Source organism: Scylla paramamosain, chromosome 27 (assembly GCF_035594125.1).
Source record: "Scylla paramamosain isolate STU-SP2022 chromosome 27, ASM3559412v1, whole genome shotgun sequence".
In the NCBI taxonomy this organism is placed as follows: domain Eukaryota; kingdom Metazoa; phylum Arthropoda; class Malacostraca; order Decapoda; family Portunidae; genus Scylla; species Scylla paramamosain.
Genome location: NC_087177.1, coordinates 3,956,566 through 3,972,425, shown reverse-complemented (window position 1 = coordinate 3,972,425; position 15,860 = coordinate 3,956,566). Strand labels below are relative to the sequence as shown.

The 15,860-nt window shown below is 37.3% G+C and overlaps 1 protein-coding gene across 1 annotated transcript in view; it reads left to right on the top strand.

Moving 5' to 3' along the window:
• LOC135114395 (CD109 antigen-like) overlaps positions 1-7,658 on the top strand; it is a 31,527-nt gene extending 23,869 nt beyond the window's left edge. Inside the window, 11 exon segments of the mRNA XM_064030297.1 lie at positions 87-287; positions 745-980; positions 1,510-1,821; positions 1,823-1,840; positions 2,495-2,628; positions 3,014-3,252; positions 4,606-4,770; positions 5,095-5,291; positions 5,774-5,972; positions 6,212-6,320; positions 7,155-7,658. Coding sequence (XP_063886367.1) covers positions 87-287; positions 745-980; positions 1,510-1,821; positions 1,823-1,840; positions 2,495-2,628; positions 3,014-3,252; positions 4,606-4,770; positions 5,095-5,291; positions 5,774-5,972; positions 6,212-6,320; positions 7,155-7,360 — 2,016 coding nt within the window. The 3' untranslated portion in view covers positions 7,361-7,658.
• Positions 7,659-15,860: the final 8,202 nt, after the last annotated feature.

Genomic DNA, 15,860 nt, shown 5'->3' with positions numbered 1-15,860 from the left:
GTCTCTGATATCCATATTGTTAGGCTCAAGCACTTTATTAGTTGACCAACTCACTACCCATGGCTTAGAATAGTTTTGTTTTGCAGCCAGAGGGAGCCACTATGGACCGTCATACCTCAATTATGCTGGACCTCAAGAACCGAGCAGTTGTTTATGAGTACATGGATGTCACTTTGGATGAATCTTATGTTATTCCTCTGAGCATCCTGAGGCGTTTTGTGGCTGGCTCTCCTCGTGGTCACGTGTCCCTTTCTGGAGATGTGGTGGGGCCTTCTTTTCCTAATGGGGTAAGTGGCTCCATATTTTTCCTATTTACATTGCTGTTTATTTGACCTCTTGTCACAAATACAATACCTTGATTCAACTTCAAACATAAAAGGAATAGTGAATTGCATTAATGAAGCATAGTTATATTTTTATGTATCTAATTATAAACATAACAAAAGAAGCAAAAGACTGAAAAATAAAAAAAAAACTGTAAAAGTGATGTGCTCTTAAAGAAAGAAAAAATTGTAAAAAGGATGGTAACTGTGATGAGTATTTGGATGTTTAAGATGGTGATGGAAGCATAGATGAAGTGAATGAGAAAGATGATAATTCAATGGATACATGTTTTGAAGTTTGATGGACTCAAAGCCAAGCAATTTTTTGGTTTGAATCACTTCACATCATAATATTTTTTTATATATTTATTTATTTGTTTATTTATTTATTTATTTATTTATTTATTTTTTATCTGTACAGGGACCTGTAAACTCAAGGCAGATGCTGAGAAAACCACTGAAAGGGACTGATGATACCACTTTCACATTTGGTGCCAATGTTTGGACTCTCCACTATCTTCGTCTTACAAACCAACTAGACTACTCAGAGGCACAAAATATTTTTGATTACCTGAACAAGATGTTGATAGCCATCATGTTTCGTTACAATGAGGATGGATCCTTCAAGATGTGGGGCAATGTTAGACCAAGTGTCTGGTATTTATTCCATAATCATTTGCTTTTCTTTTAAGTTTCATTCATAACATCTTTTGGATCATTATGAATCCCATTCTCTGGTGTATTAAATATAGATTTTTTTTTTTTTTTTTGATCAGTATCTGAACCACAAAATCTCTATTTTAACATTCAAGACATATTTAACTCAATTTGTCATGCATTGTTTGCCATTTAAGTAATATATATATATATATATATATATATATATATATATATATATATATATATATATATATATATATATATATATATATATATATATATATATATATATATATATATATATATATATATATATATATATATATATATATATATATATATATATATATATATATATATATATATATATATATATATATATATATATATTATGACTGTTATTCATGTCAAAACGCCTTTCCTATTTGTATCCTTTCCAGTATTTATGCATTAACTTTTTATTTTATTGCTTGCCTTAGACCTCTAAGTTCAAGAAAATTATGTTACTGTTTCCCACCATTGTCAGGTTGTCTGCCTGGACCATACGCACCATCCAGCAAGCACAGTTTCCAGAATGGGAGAACCTTCTCTACATTGACCCAAACATCATCTCTACAACAGTAAAGTGGCTCCTGCAGTGGCAAGATAAAAAGACAGGAGTTTTCCGCGAAACTCCATATTATAGCAACACTCCTCTCAATAGAAAAGCTGCTCCTTACTCTTATGGCCTGAAGTGGCAGGGACCCAAGAACATCACTCTTACAGCTCACTGTCTCATTACTTTAGAGCAGACAATTAACACTTTGCAGGGGTCCTGTGCGTGGTGAGGCCAACCTTGCCAGAATGCAAGCTGTCAGGTGGGAACATGATATGAAAAATGTGTTTCTTTCAAAGCTTCCGTTATTTGTGCCTTAATTATTGTGCAAAGGAAGTGCTTTCATTTTGATAATTCATCCTGTTCATTAACTTTCAGCTGCATCCTTTGCTTTTTCATGTACTGAGATTTATTTTGTCTCTCTCTCTCTCTCTCTCTCTCTCTCTCTCTCTCTCTCTCTCTCTCTCTCTCTCTCTCTCTCTCTCTCTCTCTCTCTCTCTCTCTCTCTCTCTCTCTCTCTCTCTCTCTCTCTCTCTCTCTCTCTCTCTCCCCCCTAGTGCCTGAATTAATTTTTTACTGTCAGAGCTCATATATTACCACTGGACTTGTAGTATCAAGGATTTTAAAGTCAGTAAGATAATGAGTCAGGATTTATGAAAGAATGAAATAAAAATTCTCAAGTATAACTTAATGTATTGAATATTTTCTCAGTGACAGAATGGAATAGGCTCTGAATTTCATCCTTGCAATTAACGTAATACAGTTAATATAACCAGAATTATTTTCTGTAACTCATATAATGAAATATGTAATTTGTTGAAACTACTTTTTCTGAAGTAATGTATACAAGGAGACCACACTGAATGATCAAAAATGTTTTATATACTCTTGTTTCTATATGACTCTCTTTCCATAGGTACTTGGAAGCAGAGCTTATTAACATCCGTGACCCTCTAGAGATAGCCATTGTGGCATATGCACTCTCCTTGGCTAACTCAGTGTCGAAGGAAACTGCCTTCATTCTTCTGGACCGCATGAAGAGATCTGAAAGTGAGTTCCATATTTTAGAAGAGAGAGAGAGAGAGAGAGAGAGAGAGAGAGAGAGAGAGAGAGAGAGAGAGAGAGAGAGAGAGAGAGAGAGAGAGAGAGACATACAGACAAAAACAAAAAGAGAGAGAGACAGACAAAGAGACAGATGGACAAAGAAAGTTGGAGGAAATAAGTTGTTTCTCCATGTAAGAGTATTAGTCATGCTTTGCATGTTTACATGTTTTCAGTAAAACAACTTGTCTTTTTTAATTAACCTTATGAGTAACATGCCTATAATACATTTTTTTGGGGGGTGAGAAATATTATTTTGTAGAAAATTGTGTAGTTTCTTCTTATCAAAGGAATGTGAAATTGATTATTGTTAATATACTTGTTCACTTCACAGATGGACTGATATACTGGTCAAGGGAGCCAGTACAACCCAATAAACGTGTCTACGAGAACAATCAGAGGAACTTGCTTCAGCCTAAATATGAAGAGGAGTGGGACTCACATGCAGTGGAAGCCACAGCTTATGCCCTTCTTGTATACCTCATCCGTGATGGCATTGACATTCACCAGGAGCGGATTGTGAAGTGGTTAAATGGCATGAGGATGCATGATGCAGGCTTTATATCCACAGTGGTGAGTACTGCCTTACCATTTGTCATCTAGTTACTAGTGAATTTAAACAGTGTCAGATTTGAAATTTTGTTTTCAACATGTGAGGGAGGTTAGCCAAAGCACAAAAAAGTGAAAAATAATGCCACTCCCCAAAAAGTTAGAGAGGAAGAATTATAAAAAGTCCAGTTTAATCTCAGAAGTATCTTGATGCTCCTTTCTTGAAAGAACTCAAGTCATAGAAAGGAAAAAAACTGAAACAGGCAGAAATTTCCAGAGATTGCTAGTGAAAGAGATGAGAATAAAAAAATAAATCTTGCATTTGTGAGACTGACAGAGTAAGAATGAGAAGTAGAAAGTCTTGTGCAGCAAAACTGTGGGAGTGGGCTGGTATACAGTTAACAAGTTCAGAAGAGAAGTAATTTTAAATAGTGGTGGAAGTTACTAAAAAGATGCAATGTTGCACTGGAGTATGAAATTCTATTAAAGGAGGAGAGTTGATGAAACGAACAGCTCTTGTCTGGTTTCTATATTTTTGGAGGTCTTTTCTCTTATTATTTCATCTAAAAACTGAATATTTCTCTGCCCTTATCTTTTTTTTTACTGTGTATTGAGTGAATATAAAATTATACATTCTTAGCTTTCTGCTGAAAGTGACAATAGCTAATATATGATAGAAACTACTGAATATTTGCCTTAGTTTATAAATTAGGCAAGTTTTATGTGAGTATATGGAAAGGAGGAAGAATAAAGTTTTAGGTAAGTTCCCTTTTACTATGGGAGGACTCTCCTTGCAAATGAAAGGTCTACCATACACTTCATGCATGAGAAGAGTAATGGGTTCTTGTGATAAAACATAGGCTGTCTAAAATAATCTAAAGAGCTTTGAACTTACTGAAAAGAGCATGGTGAGATGTGGTATATGCAATGCTATTGGAAGACATGGATCAACAAGTCAGGAGGTGAGGGGCAGGCTTGAGATGAAGTGCATCAGTGGTGTGATGATGACTGCACTGGTTTGGCCATGTGCACGTATGGGATGTGAGTGGCTGGGTAAGGCATGTTAATAACATACATGGACTCATTTTCTTAACTGTGATTTAGTCAGTAAATGGTGGATAAACAAATTTCTCATTTAATGTTAATGTAAGGAAAGAGTCTTACAAAAGTTTAATGTTTCATATTTATATTAAAATTTTGATGTGATTGAATTCAGTGTCTCTATATATAATATAATACACTGGTGGGTTTAATATGATTCTATGTTCCATATATAGGATGCCCTGGAGCCTCTGTTGGAAAGTGAGGGCAGAATTTAACGTCTTTCGTGTGAAATATAGAAATGGTTCTCATGTATCTTTTATGGCCCTTTTACAGGATACTTTAGTGGCCCTGCAAGCACTGACTGAGTATTCTTTTCGTGCTCGCCTCCGAGACATCACAGATATGAAGGTGGTCATTGATGCCACGGGGGAAGAGGGCAAACCTCCACATGAGGTGTACATCTCCAGCATGAATGTCTCAAAGATGAGCAGGATTCCAGTGAGGCTTACAATTTTTTTGCTTTTCATTAATGTTATTATTATTATCATTATTATTGTTATCATTATTTTTATTATTATTATTATTATTATTATTATTATTATTATTATTATTATTATTATTATTATTATTACTATATAATGATAATTATATACAAAGAGTCCTTAGGAAAGTCATATACACACAGAAATTAAATACTAAGTCATTCCAAATCAGAAACATTCTATGGCTGAATGTTTTAACACCATGGTTTAGAAGTTGCAGGACATTTAAATATGTATATGCATCAATCAAAGTTATTCTTACTCATATTTTATCAAACAGCTAGAAAATGTGTGGGGTTTGGTGAACATCTTTGCCACTGGAGGGGGCCAGGCCATCCTCCAGCTTGATGTGGAGTATGGTGTTGACTGGGATGGTTTTAAGAAACACCCACCAGTTAAGGCCTTTGAGTTTTCTATTGATGAGAGATACTCAAAGTTTGGTAACAAGTCTCATTGTGAAGTCACAGTGTGTGCCAGGTAATGCCCATTGTTTACAATGAGAGAGAGAGAGAGAGAGAGAGAGAGAGAGAGAGAGAGAGAGAGAGAGAGAGAGAGAGAGAGAGAGAGAGAGAGAGAGAGAGAGAGAGAGAGAGAGAGAGAGACTGGTGAACTTCATCCCCTACCAAGAGCCTGATAGAACTTATGTGATTGTCCATCATGCAAGATACAGACTGGATGATTTTCTTGTTAGCCATACAATGTAGTCTTTGGCATGCAATTATTTTGTTATTTTTTTACTGATATAGTGTGGTGTTTGCATATCATCATTATTTTTGTCTTTGTTTTAGAAAGATATCTGTATGTAACATGTCATGTTTCAAAATCTTGGAGTAGAACAACCTGTTTTTATAATTTATTTAATGTTTTAGGTGAATGTTGAGTGCTTTTCTGTATTTTTTTTTTATATTATCACAGAAACATCAGCTTTGTATTTGTATTTATGTTTTTCCCTTATGCAGGTGGCTCAACACAAAGGAAGCTGAATACAGTTCAGCTACTGTGATAGAAATTGAAAATCCCACCGGGTATGTGGCATATCAACCACATCTAATAGGCATCATCAAAAAGGCACAGAAAAGTAATTTTCCAACACTGAGAGATTCAATTGGTGGCCATGCTGATGCATTTGGCACAAAGACAGTCTTTTTTGCTGACTATGTAAGTGTTTTTAGTATTTCACTTTTATTGTAAACATTTCTAGTTTTCTGAATCATTAATGGCTTCATTTCCTATGTGTTATCTTTCTTAAAAGATATCAAGCTAACTTTTCTAATTATCTCATACATTTCACACTTAATGCAACTTTTCTCTTTTGCTAATAATAAAATAAAATGCTAATATAATTTTCATTAGGAATATAAACTTTTTACTAAAAGAGCTTCATTGTTATTCAACAGATTCCTTCAAATGAGACATGGTGCTTCACATACCCAATCAAGCGATGGTACCCAGTGGCCAACCTTACTCGAATCCGCTTAGCCAAGATCTTTGAACAGTACCAACCAGGTGTGTATGTGTGTGTGTGTGTGTGTGTGTGTGTGTGTGTGTGTGTAAGAGGTATGTACAAAAGTGAAACATATTTTAAAAAGAATGAATTTATTACTTTCCTTATGTACAGTCAGCTTCATCTCCTGTGTAGTTAGTACATTCTCTCTCTCTCTCTCTCTCTCTCTCTCTCTCTCTCTCTCTCTCTCTCTCTCTCTCTCTCTCTCTCTCTCTCTCTCTCTCTCTCTCTCTCTCTGATAATCTAACATTTTACTGTCCTATTTGTGTAGAATGTTCTTCAGATATGCCTTCATTACCTACCTTATCATGTCATCTTTCCATCATGTATTTATTTTTCATAACCTGCCCTCATGTGATGATCAAACCACATCTTAATTTTACTAATTGCAACACTCACTTATTGATTTCAGTTCTGTCTTGTGAGACTTGTCAGATCCTCTATATATGATTTAAGTTTTCTCATCCATAATTTCTCTTCATGCCACAAACACTTCATATAACACACTACCACTGGACCAACTCTATATCTATGACTTGAATTTTGCTCTTGCCACTGCTGAAATCATTATGCTATCTCACTGTGCATTGTTACTTCCATGTTTGCCTTTTCTTTCTTTTAATATATGTTATAGTGATCTTACAAAATTTCATGTTTCCATGCTTTCATATGTGCACATGGTGAAACAGCTGTACTTAAATGTACATTTTTTCATTATTCATCCAAAATTATATGATCTCACACTGTCTGACACTGGCACATTGATGTCATGAATTTCAGTGTGTCCATATTTCACTAGTTCCTATCTTCCAAACCAGATCTTTTTCAATTTGCAGAGCGCTTCCAAACATTGCTGATCAACTCAACTGTCAACTCACTGGACATATGTGAGGTTTGTGGATCCTACCAGTGCCCTTACTGTCCTATTTACAGTTCAGCCCACAAATTGAATCAGCTCCCTGTTGCTCCTCTTTTGTTTGTTGTTTTCTTAGTCTACAGTTATTTTCTCACTGATAGGTTTAACCATTGGCAATTAAGATGAGTAAGAAGTGTGATCTTTCTCAATTTGTTATTTTCTTACAATTTCTTGTTGATTTCTACATGTTACATGCTGAGCCAGTAATAATGTCTTGAGTTCCTAAGCAAAGATACAAGAAATTACTTGTATGGTATTTTCATTGTTTTATGTTTTCCCATTATTAACATAACCATTTGTATGACCTGTTCACCCTACCCACTTACGCTTGAACAAAGATTGTTGAAAATAGTTATTTTATGTTGAATAGTATATAGATGTATAACAGAATGATCATTAACTGAATTAAAGAATATTCAGTAAGGTAGTGTGTTTTTTGTGATATTAATAATGTTGGAGTCAAATACTGTAGTGGTTACAGTATCTTTGATGATTGATTTTGTAAATGGGATCCAATGCATGTGTGGCAAGATATAGTGTACACCAAGTTTGGTCCACCAGATGTTTTTTGTAGCCCACCAGAACATCATGTAATAGGAAATATTACTTTAGTAATGCCAGTAAAGGGCAGGGGCATTCTGTACCATGTTGCAGCAGGAGCAGCAGCACAGCATGGATGCATCACCTGCCTGCAGTGGAAAGTGTCATAGAGGTAGTTCCTGAAACCTTACATATGGGTACTGTACTCATTTGTGCTAAATATTTGTTTTGAAACTCACCTGTGTACTGAAGTTTGAACAGGATTGTGTCCCTCAAAGTGTACCATTATCCATGGTGTGACTTGGTTGTCAAATAATTGCCTGCTGCTGATCCAAGCTCCAATCTGTATTAGCTGTATTATCTGTGTACAGATCAGGAGATTATTCAGAGAACTGTGTATGTATTCATTGTGAGTCACTTTGAGAAAAATCCAGAGAAGTCTGAAAAATATATTTGGATGAATTTCCTGGATGGACTGCAAAAATCCATCCATCTCTAGGTGTGTTGCAAGTTTGTCACCACAAACAGTTACTTTATTACAGTGTAAACATACTGTATTACATATTTATATTAGACATAGAAAAATAGTAACTTGGTTTTAAATAATTGCTATATAGATTTTGTTTATGCAAGAAGTGCACTGACTTAAGGCAATAAAAGAATGAAAAAGGGTCTATTGAGGTACCAGTCCTTAAAGACCACTCATCCATCCATCCATCCATCCATCTATCTATCCACTCATCAATCCATCCATCCACTCATCCACCTATTCATCTATCTATCCATTCATATATTCATCTATCCACTCATCCATCCACACATCCATTTATCCATCCATCCATCCATCCATCCATCCATCTGTCCTCTCATCTATCCATCTATCTGCTCATCCATCTATCCACTCATCAGTCCATCCATTCATTCATCCACTCATTCATCTATTCACTCATTGATGCATTCAGCCATTTATCCATCCATCCATCAATCCATCCATCCCTCTATTCACTCAGCTAGCCATCCATCCACACATCTAACCAGTTATCCATATATTCACTCATCCATTCATCCATCTACCCTCTCATCCATTGATTTATCCATCCATTTATCTACTTATCCATCCATCTGTCCATCTGTTTATCCACTCATCCATCCATCCATCCATCCATCCATCTACCCACTCATCCATTGATTCATCCATCCATGTATCCAGTTAAACATCCATCCATTCATCCATTTATTTACTCATCCATCCATCCAGGGATTTACTCATCCATTTATTCATCCATCCATTTATTCACTCATCCATCCATCCATGAAAATAATTTGCAAATTGTTTCCAAACTGTTACTACTATGCACACTCTGGCCTTATCATGTACTCCATTATTTCAGATACCTTGTGAAAAATTTCGTGTACCTTGGGGTGAACCATGCACCCAGGTTGACTATCACTGGTGTAAAGTATTCCTCACTTCACAATATTCACTTGAACACTTGCTATTATACAGTAAATAAGCGTTGCTAACTCCCTGTTGTCGCACACTAAGCTACAGAACATGGCGCATCGATGCTAAAGTCTCTCAAACCCTTACATTGGAGGGCAGCGCAATATTGTCCCTTCAGCTTCAGTAGAGTTAGTCATTTACCTCATTTTCATTCCCATATGACACGCCTTTGCTTCTGTTAAGTTTTGCACTTCAGTATAGCCCGTGTGATTAGGGCTTTAAAGTCTATATTTCCTTCCGCACCCAGCTTGTGAGCGGTATATTGCAATATGCTGCTATTGATCCTACAGCGCTATAGAGGAGACGTCCTGCAATCTCCCAAATCCAGCAAGATCCCGGGAATGAGGGCAACAGCGAGGGGGAGTGTCTGCTTCCGGTTTATACTCTCGTTATGGCCTTCTGTTCCCCTCCTAGGTAAAACCTGATAATTTATATCCCGTCTAGTTATCGCACGTCAAACGATAACGTACAGGGCCTCGCGTTCCTGAAATAATCGTGACGGATTATGCTCTCTCTCTCTCTCTCTCTCTCTCTCTCTCTCTCTCTGACCGCAATTTTTTTTATTGTGTTTTTACTACTTGTTTGTTTCAAAAGTTTAATGTTTCCTTACTAATTTCTTCTTCTTACTATTTTTATTATTATTATTATTATTATTATTATTATTATTATTATTATTATTATTATTATTATAATAATATATTATATTATTATAATATATTATATTATTATAATATTATAATTTATATGAACTCAAACCTTCAAAACATAATGGAAACAATAAATAGTCTTTGCGACTTCTGAAACACACACACACACACACACACACACACACACACACACGTAAAATCCATTGGAAGAATATTTATAAGGGGTTGGTTCACTTCCACAAATTACGTCTGCTCTTCCACCGACCGAGATTGCCTTTTGTTTCCTGAGGAGCGAGACAAAAAAGAAAAGCCTGACAAGAATATGAATCAAGTAAGTGCGAGGAAAGAAAAATCTGATTGACCTTTCCTGGAGATCGCAGTTTTCTTTTATAAACTGCACGATAGTTTTACTTTTTTTTTCGTTGATTTCTTTTTATTCCCTGTAAACATGGATGAAGAAAGCATTTTGTTATTCACGGAGGACGTTCGAATGCTTAAACGTTTATTTTTATCACATACATTCATTTTAAACAGATTGATGTATTTATTCGTTATCTTTTCACGGGTTTTGATCACGAGTGGATAAAATTTAATCGAAGCGCATCGCATTTTCGTTTATGAATTTTTCCTTTACTCCTACATGACTTCAAGCTCCAGTGGCGCTTATTGCCATTTTCTCATAAAGTATGTGGCGGGGCTTCCTTTACGGGCAGAGGGGTAAAGTATCCGGAATAGTGCTCTCAGGATGAAAAGGTGTTGACTCGCGTACAAGGGGGCGACGTCCTCTCTCTCTCTCTCTCTCTCTCTCTCTCTCTCTCTCTCTCTCTCTCTCTCTCTCTCTCTCTCTCTCGTTGCAACATGGCCACGCTACCATTCAGGAGCCAAGCAAACGGGAGTACTTAGTGGAAAGCAAGCCGGCAATCCTCGCTGAACGCTGAGCTGTATGTAAGAGTACAGTGCGTGAAATGTTCCCTACTTTTTTTTTCCACGCTTTTTTGCTGCCACTAAATATGAAAAATGGCGAAGTGCATGAGCGTGAGTTTGTAAACGGATTTCCTCTTTACGCGGAAAGTGTGAAGGGTGAAAGGGAAGGAGGGCCGGGCTGGTGTTGGCTGGGTGACGACAGGTGGGGTTGGCGTGGGAGTCGGGAGGATGAAGTGGAGGCGTTAAGCTGCTTGTGGCGCGCCTGCACAGTAATGAACCCCAGCAGCCCCGGAATATGCCACCTCTTGCGTGACGTCCCTTGGTCGCAGCACTGGAGCGTTCATTCTCCCACTGCGGCGTTTTATTTTGCCGCACCACTGTTTCAACACCGAATGTATGTTTGCATGTATGTGTGTTGGCTTGACTCTAAAAGAAAGAGGTGCTTTATTACTTAAAATGTGTGTGTGTGTTTGTGTGTGTGTGTGTGTGTGTGTGTGTGTGTATGTGTGTGTGTGTGTGTGTGTGTGTGTGTGTGTGTTTATGTTATGCGTGTATGTGTGTCTGTACTTGTCCTGTATATTTTAGTATATGATGAAAATAATGAACCCCCCACTTTTCGCCCTCAAAATGAAATTATGCTTTCTTACATATTGTATCGAGCATCCATATGCATTATGCAGTGTGTGTGTGTGTGTGTATGTGTGTGTGTGTGTGTGTGTGTGTGTGTGTGTGTGTGTGTGTGTGTGTGTGTGCGCGCGTACATGCATTCATTAATCTATATGTACAAAGTTACATAAAGTTAAACTGTTTTTTATTTACAACTTTGCTCAAAATTCTCTCTCTCTCTCTCTCTCTCTCTCTCTCTCTCTCTCTCTCTCTCTCTCTCTCTCTCTCTCTCTCTCTCTCTCTCTCTCTCTCTCTCTCTCTCTCTCTCTCTCTCCTTAACATTCTACCTGTTTGCTGTGTCTTGCTGAGGTGTATAAACAACTACGAGGCATGAAGTGATCTTGCAGTCTATGTGGACTCAAGCGTTTTAAGTGATATGGTGAAGTGATAACTCTATGGAGGAGTTTCGATGATAAAAACAGCCTCCACCCAGCTATCTTGGCTGTCCATTCATTCGAAGCTGATCGGTAAGTGAGTGTACTGGAAAAGAAAAAAGTTATTTTGCAGAAATGTTATCATGACGCTTGTATGTCGAATCAGTGGGTTTTTGTTTTCAGAAAGTCCCTTCAGTAGCTATAGCTTGACTTTATTGGATATGCACACCCTCGTATAATGATCCCATTGTTTATATGTCGGATAACGACCTAATTACTCTTTGCCCTTACTTGCTTCCCTGTACATGTTTACAGCCAGTTCTAACGGGTAAAATAGACAAATTTACCTTCAACTAGAATCACTGCCGTCGGTAAATAAAGGTTCACAGTGAGTAAAGGCAAAGGATAACAGGCTGCAAAGTTAGAGCAAAAGTGCACACTGGTTGCATTGCCTAATTTCAGTAAACGACGGGAAGGAAACGAGAAGTAAAGAGCATTTACACATTCACTAAATTTCATAAACTTGTGCATGAGTTGTGATGGCAACAGACGGAAGTGTGAAGCGGCGGCACCTCCACACATGTACAATGGATTTGTTTTTTCTTGAGAGGAATAAAGGAAAGCCAGGAGAGATGAAACAGCTGGCAATTACGGCGTGGAAATGTGCGGCTCATGGAAACTGGAAAACTGCTCTGGTCTCTCTCTCGCTACAGGTTTTCTTGCCTTCCCTAGTTCATGAGATACAGAAAAATATTATTATACACTTTTCACTGGAGTAGATTCAGAGGGGCGAGAAATACGTAAGGCCGTCCTTTGTTGTATAAGTCAATCCTGCCTTAGTATTTCAAAACGCGCCTTATCCCAGGATATACGATTTTGACTATGATGTCCAGATAGCACAATTTGTATTTTACCCAAGATCATTCAGGCGCCTATTTTAACAACACAATACAAGGAAAGGTAGACAACTGTTACGCTACTCTGAGGAATCGAACTGACGCCCATGAATCGCTAACTATGTGGCTGTAGTTGTGCACCGAGATGGTAATGTGACGCGAGCTTAATTATGAATGTCAGGATCTCTCTCTCTCTCTCTCTCTCTCTCTCTCTCTCTCTCTCTCTCTCTCTCGGTAATTCATATAAATACTGCTGCAACATTTGTAACACTGTCTCCTGTTTCCATCTCTTCTTTTATTAGGTTAATGAATCAGTTAGCTTTTACAGTGAGTAATATACTGAATTAAAAGACGGATATACACGTCACACACCAGACAAGCAGAAAGGTATTTGCTTGAGGTAGGGATAAAAGTTCATCACTACATAAAGCAGGAAATATTCACAGCTAATAATATACACATGCAGATTGAAAAACACACCTGTAACGCCATTCACTCTTAATCATTATTACGGAATTATTATTATACATACATTCATATTTACCAGTCAGTGCCGCCTCGGATCTCGTATGTTATGAGGCTGATACTAATGAGAAATGTAATACTGCCTCACGACCAGCATAGGCAGTTAATTGCAGGTAAAGACGAGATGAATAATTATTGCACGCTACTGAACCCGAATCATACACACACACACACACACACACACACACACACACACACACATTATGTACATATCCACGCTCCTCCTCTCCCGTTTCAACACACGCAAAAGAAACAGAACGATTTATACCATTGTGTTAATTTCTGGACTGTTTTATTCTGTGTGTGTGTGTGTGTGTGTGTGTGTGTGTGTGTGTATTTATTTTTTTTCCTTCGTTTCATGGCATTTGAAATTTATGTGTAAGAGAAAGTTCTCATGTCTATTTTTATAATTTACAGTGTGAGTGCGTTTCTGTTGTAATGAGAATAGATTTAATGTCCGTGTGTGTGTGTGTGTGTGTGTGTGTGTGTGTGTCGTTGTGAGGTGATTCGAACAGAGGTCAGATGACTCGAACACATTAAGCATCGCCTTCCTGGTGTTACTTTTGAGCTTATTCTTGAACTTATCATCTCATTGCACGGTTCCTCGATCCACCTGCCCCACTTTGCAACCATTCACTCGTACACCAACTGTCTACCAACCTGACCAAAAGCTGATAACATAATCGATGGAGTTATGACACCGAAGAAAAGCGAAGACTAGTGGACGACAGATTAACCTACACTAAAGATAAGAAAGCAAGCGTTATCTGTTACTAAAATAGATGAGAAGGAATAGGTGTTGGTTAAGGTCACGAGGAAGCTTTGTATTTTTTAGAGCAGTACGTAGAGGTAAATGATTGAACACATGACTTTTCTACATTCCTTGGTACTCTCCATCGCTCAGGACCCAGCTCGTCATCTCCTGGCTAGTATATTTCTATGTACAGTTCTTGAAAGAGACTAAACTAGCATATCATCTTCTCATGGCTCCATCACAGTAGGAATCTAAGTTTTATCCGCCATCTGCCATCTGTGAATAATTCAGAATAAGTTCTATCTTTCAGTAAGTTAAAACAGAAGTAGGCAGTACATATTTGATCATATGAAGTCGCACACAGTTGTTATGCATTGAAGATGTGAAATATTTGCGTTAATGTTAATGTTTTTTCTGATCGTATTGGCGGCATTTGAAGGGACCGTGTAACCTCTCCGACTATTTTATTCATTCGTGCTATGTTTGTATATTTTTAGTATGACATTAATGGTAATAGTTTAGATAACCGCGAAAGTTGATGGCTCAAAATTATGTCCTTTTATCTGAGGGGGGAATGGTAAAGAAGAGCTGGATACATCTTGAAGCCTGCTTTCATCACATCTTAGAATCCTGGTGACTGAGAGCTTGCCGTACTTTTCTCTTATAACATTAAATGAGGTGCGCATCTACTTACTACAAGAGATTACATGAGGAAAAAAAATATTAGACCGTATTCTGAAGCATCTTTGTGCAGCACCTCCACTACATTCAGAAACCTCTACTAGTTGAAGCTACACAGGTTTATAAAGGTGTTTTTATGCTTCTGGTGGCAAATTAACAAGATTTCTACATTATCAATAGGAGAAACTTTAATAACCTGGATAGTCATCTCTGTGGCCTTTGAAAGTAATCGTGGTGACAAAGCAAAGCGACATTGTGGACAGTCTTTAGCGAGGATATGTGATTACACTGCACAACCAAATAAACTACATGTAGAAGAACAAGGTGAAAAGTAGGACATGATTATAAGTGGGAGAGGTAGGATCGTGCTGATTGATAAACTGATTTCTATAGAGCTGTTATTCTTTATTTTAATTATCCATCTATTATCATCTTCAACCACTGCATCTTCATAAAATACTCGTACTTCAATTACCCTCACGACATTTAAAGGAACTTGGAATGCTAGAATATTAGTGTTATTATGCTTCCTCTTATAACCCTCAGAAACCCTACATTTGATGAGGCACAAATAGAATCACTCGTGCGGCTCAGTATTTCAGTACAGTAGTAGTAGTCGTGAAGGATGGAAGGAGAACGAGGAAGAGGAAATGAGGAGAGAAAGTTAGCAGGTCACGAGGAGAGTGGAAGGAGGAGGAAGAGGAGGAGGGGGGGAAGGGAATTGGGAAGATCTTTCATTATTGTTTAGCTCTTCACCATAACCTTGTATTCTAGTATAGCCGCATAGTTCAGTATAGCATTACAGTAAAACAAAACAAATATAGTCCAACATTCCAGTTTAATCAAGTTTTCTAGTATGGTTTTACATTATAAAACTTGATAGCAGTTTACTAATTTACGTTCACTTTATAAAATTACTTGCATATCAAGTGTTATTAATCTTTGTATTCATCAAGTCACTCGTTAAAATGCTGTGAGCCGAGCAAAGATGGTACGTTCCTTGCTGCAGAGGGTACAGGCGTGTTATATTTCATCTTCCATCCCCTACGGCACTTTTAATTTTGTATTACAGATTCAACGTTGCTATCTTTACACCTCAGAAAATTCTATTCCAC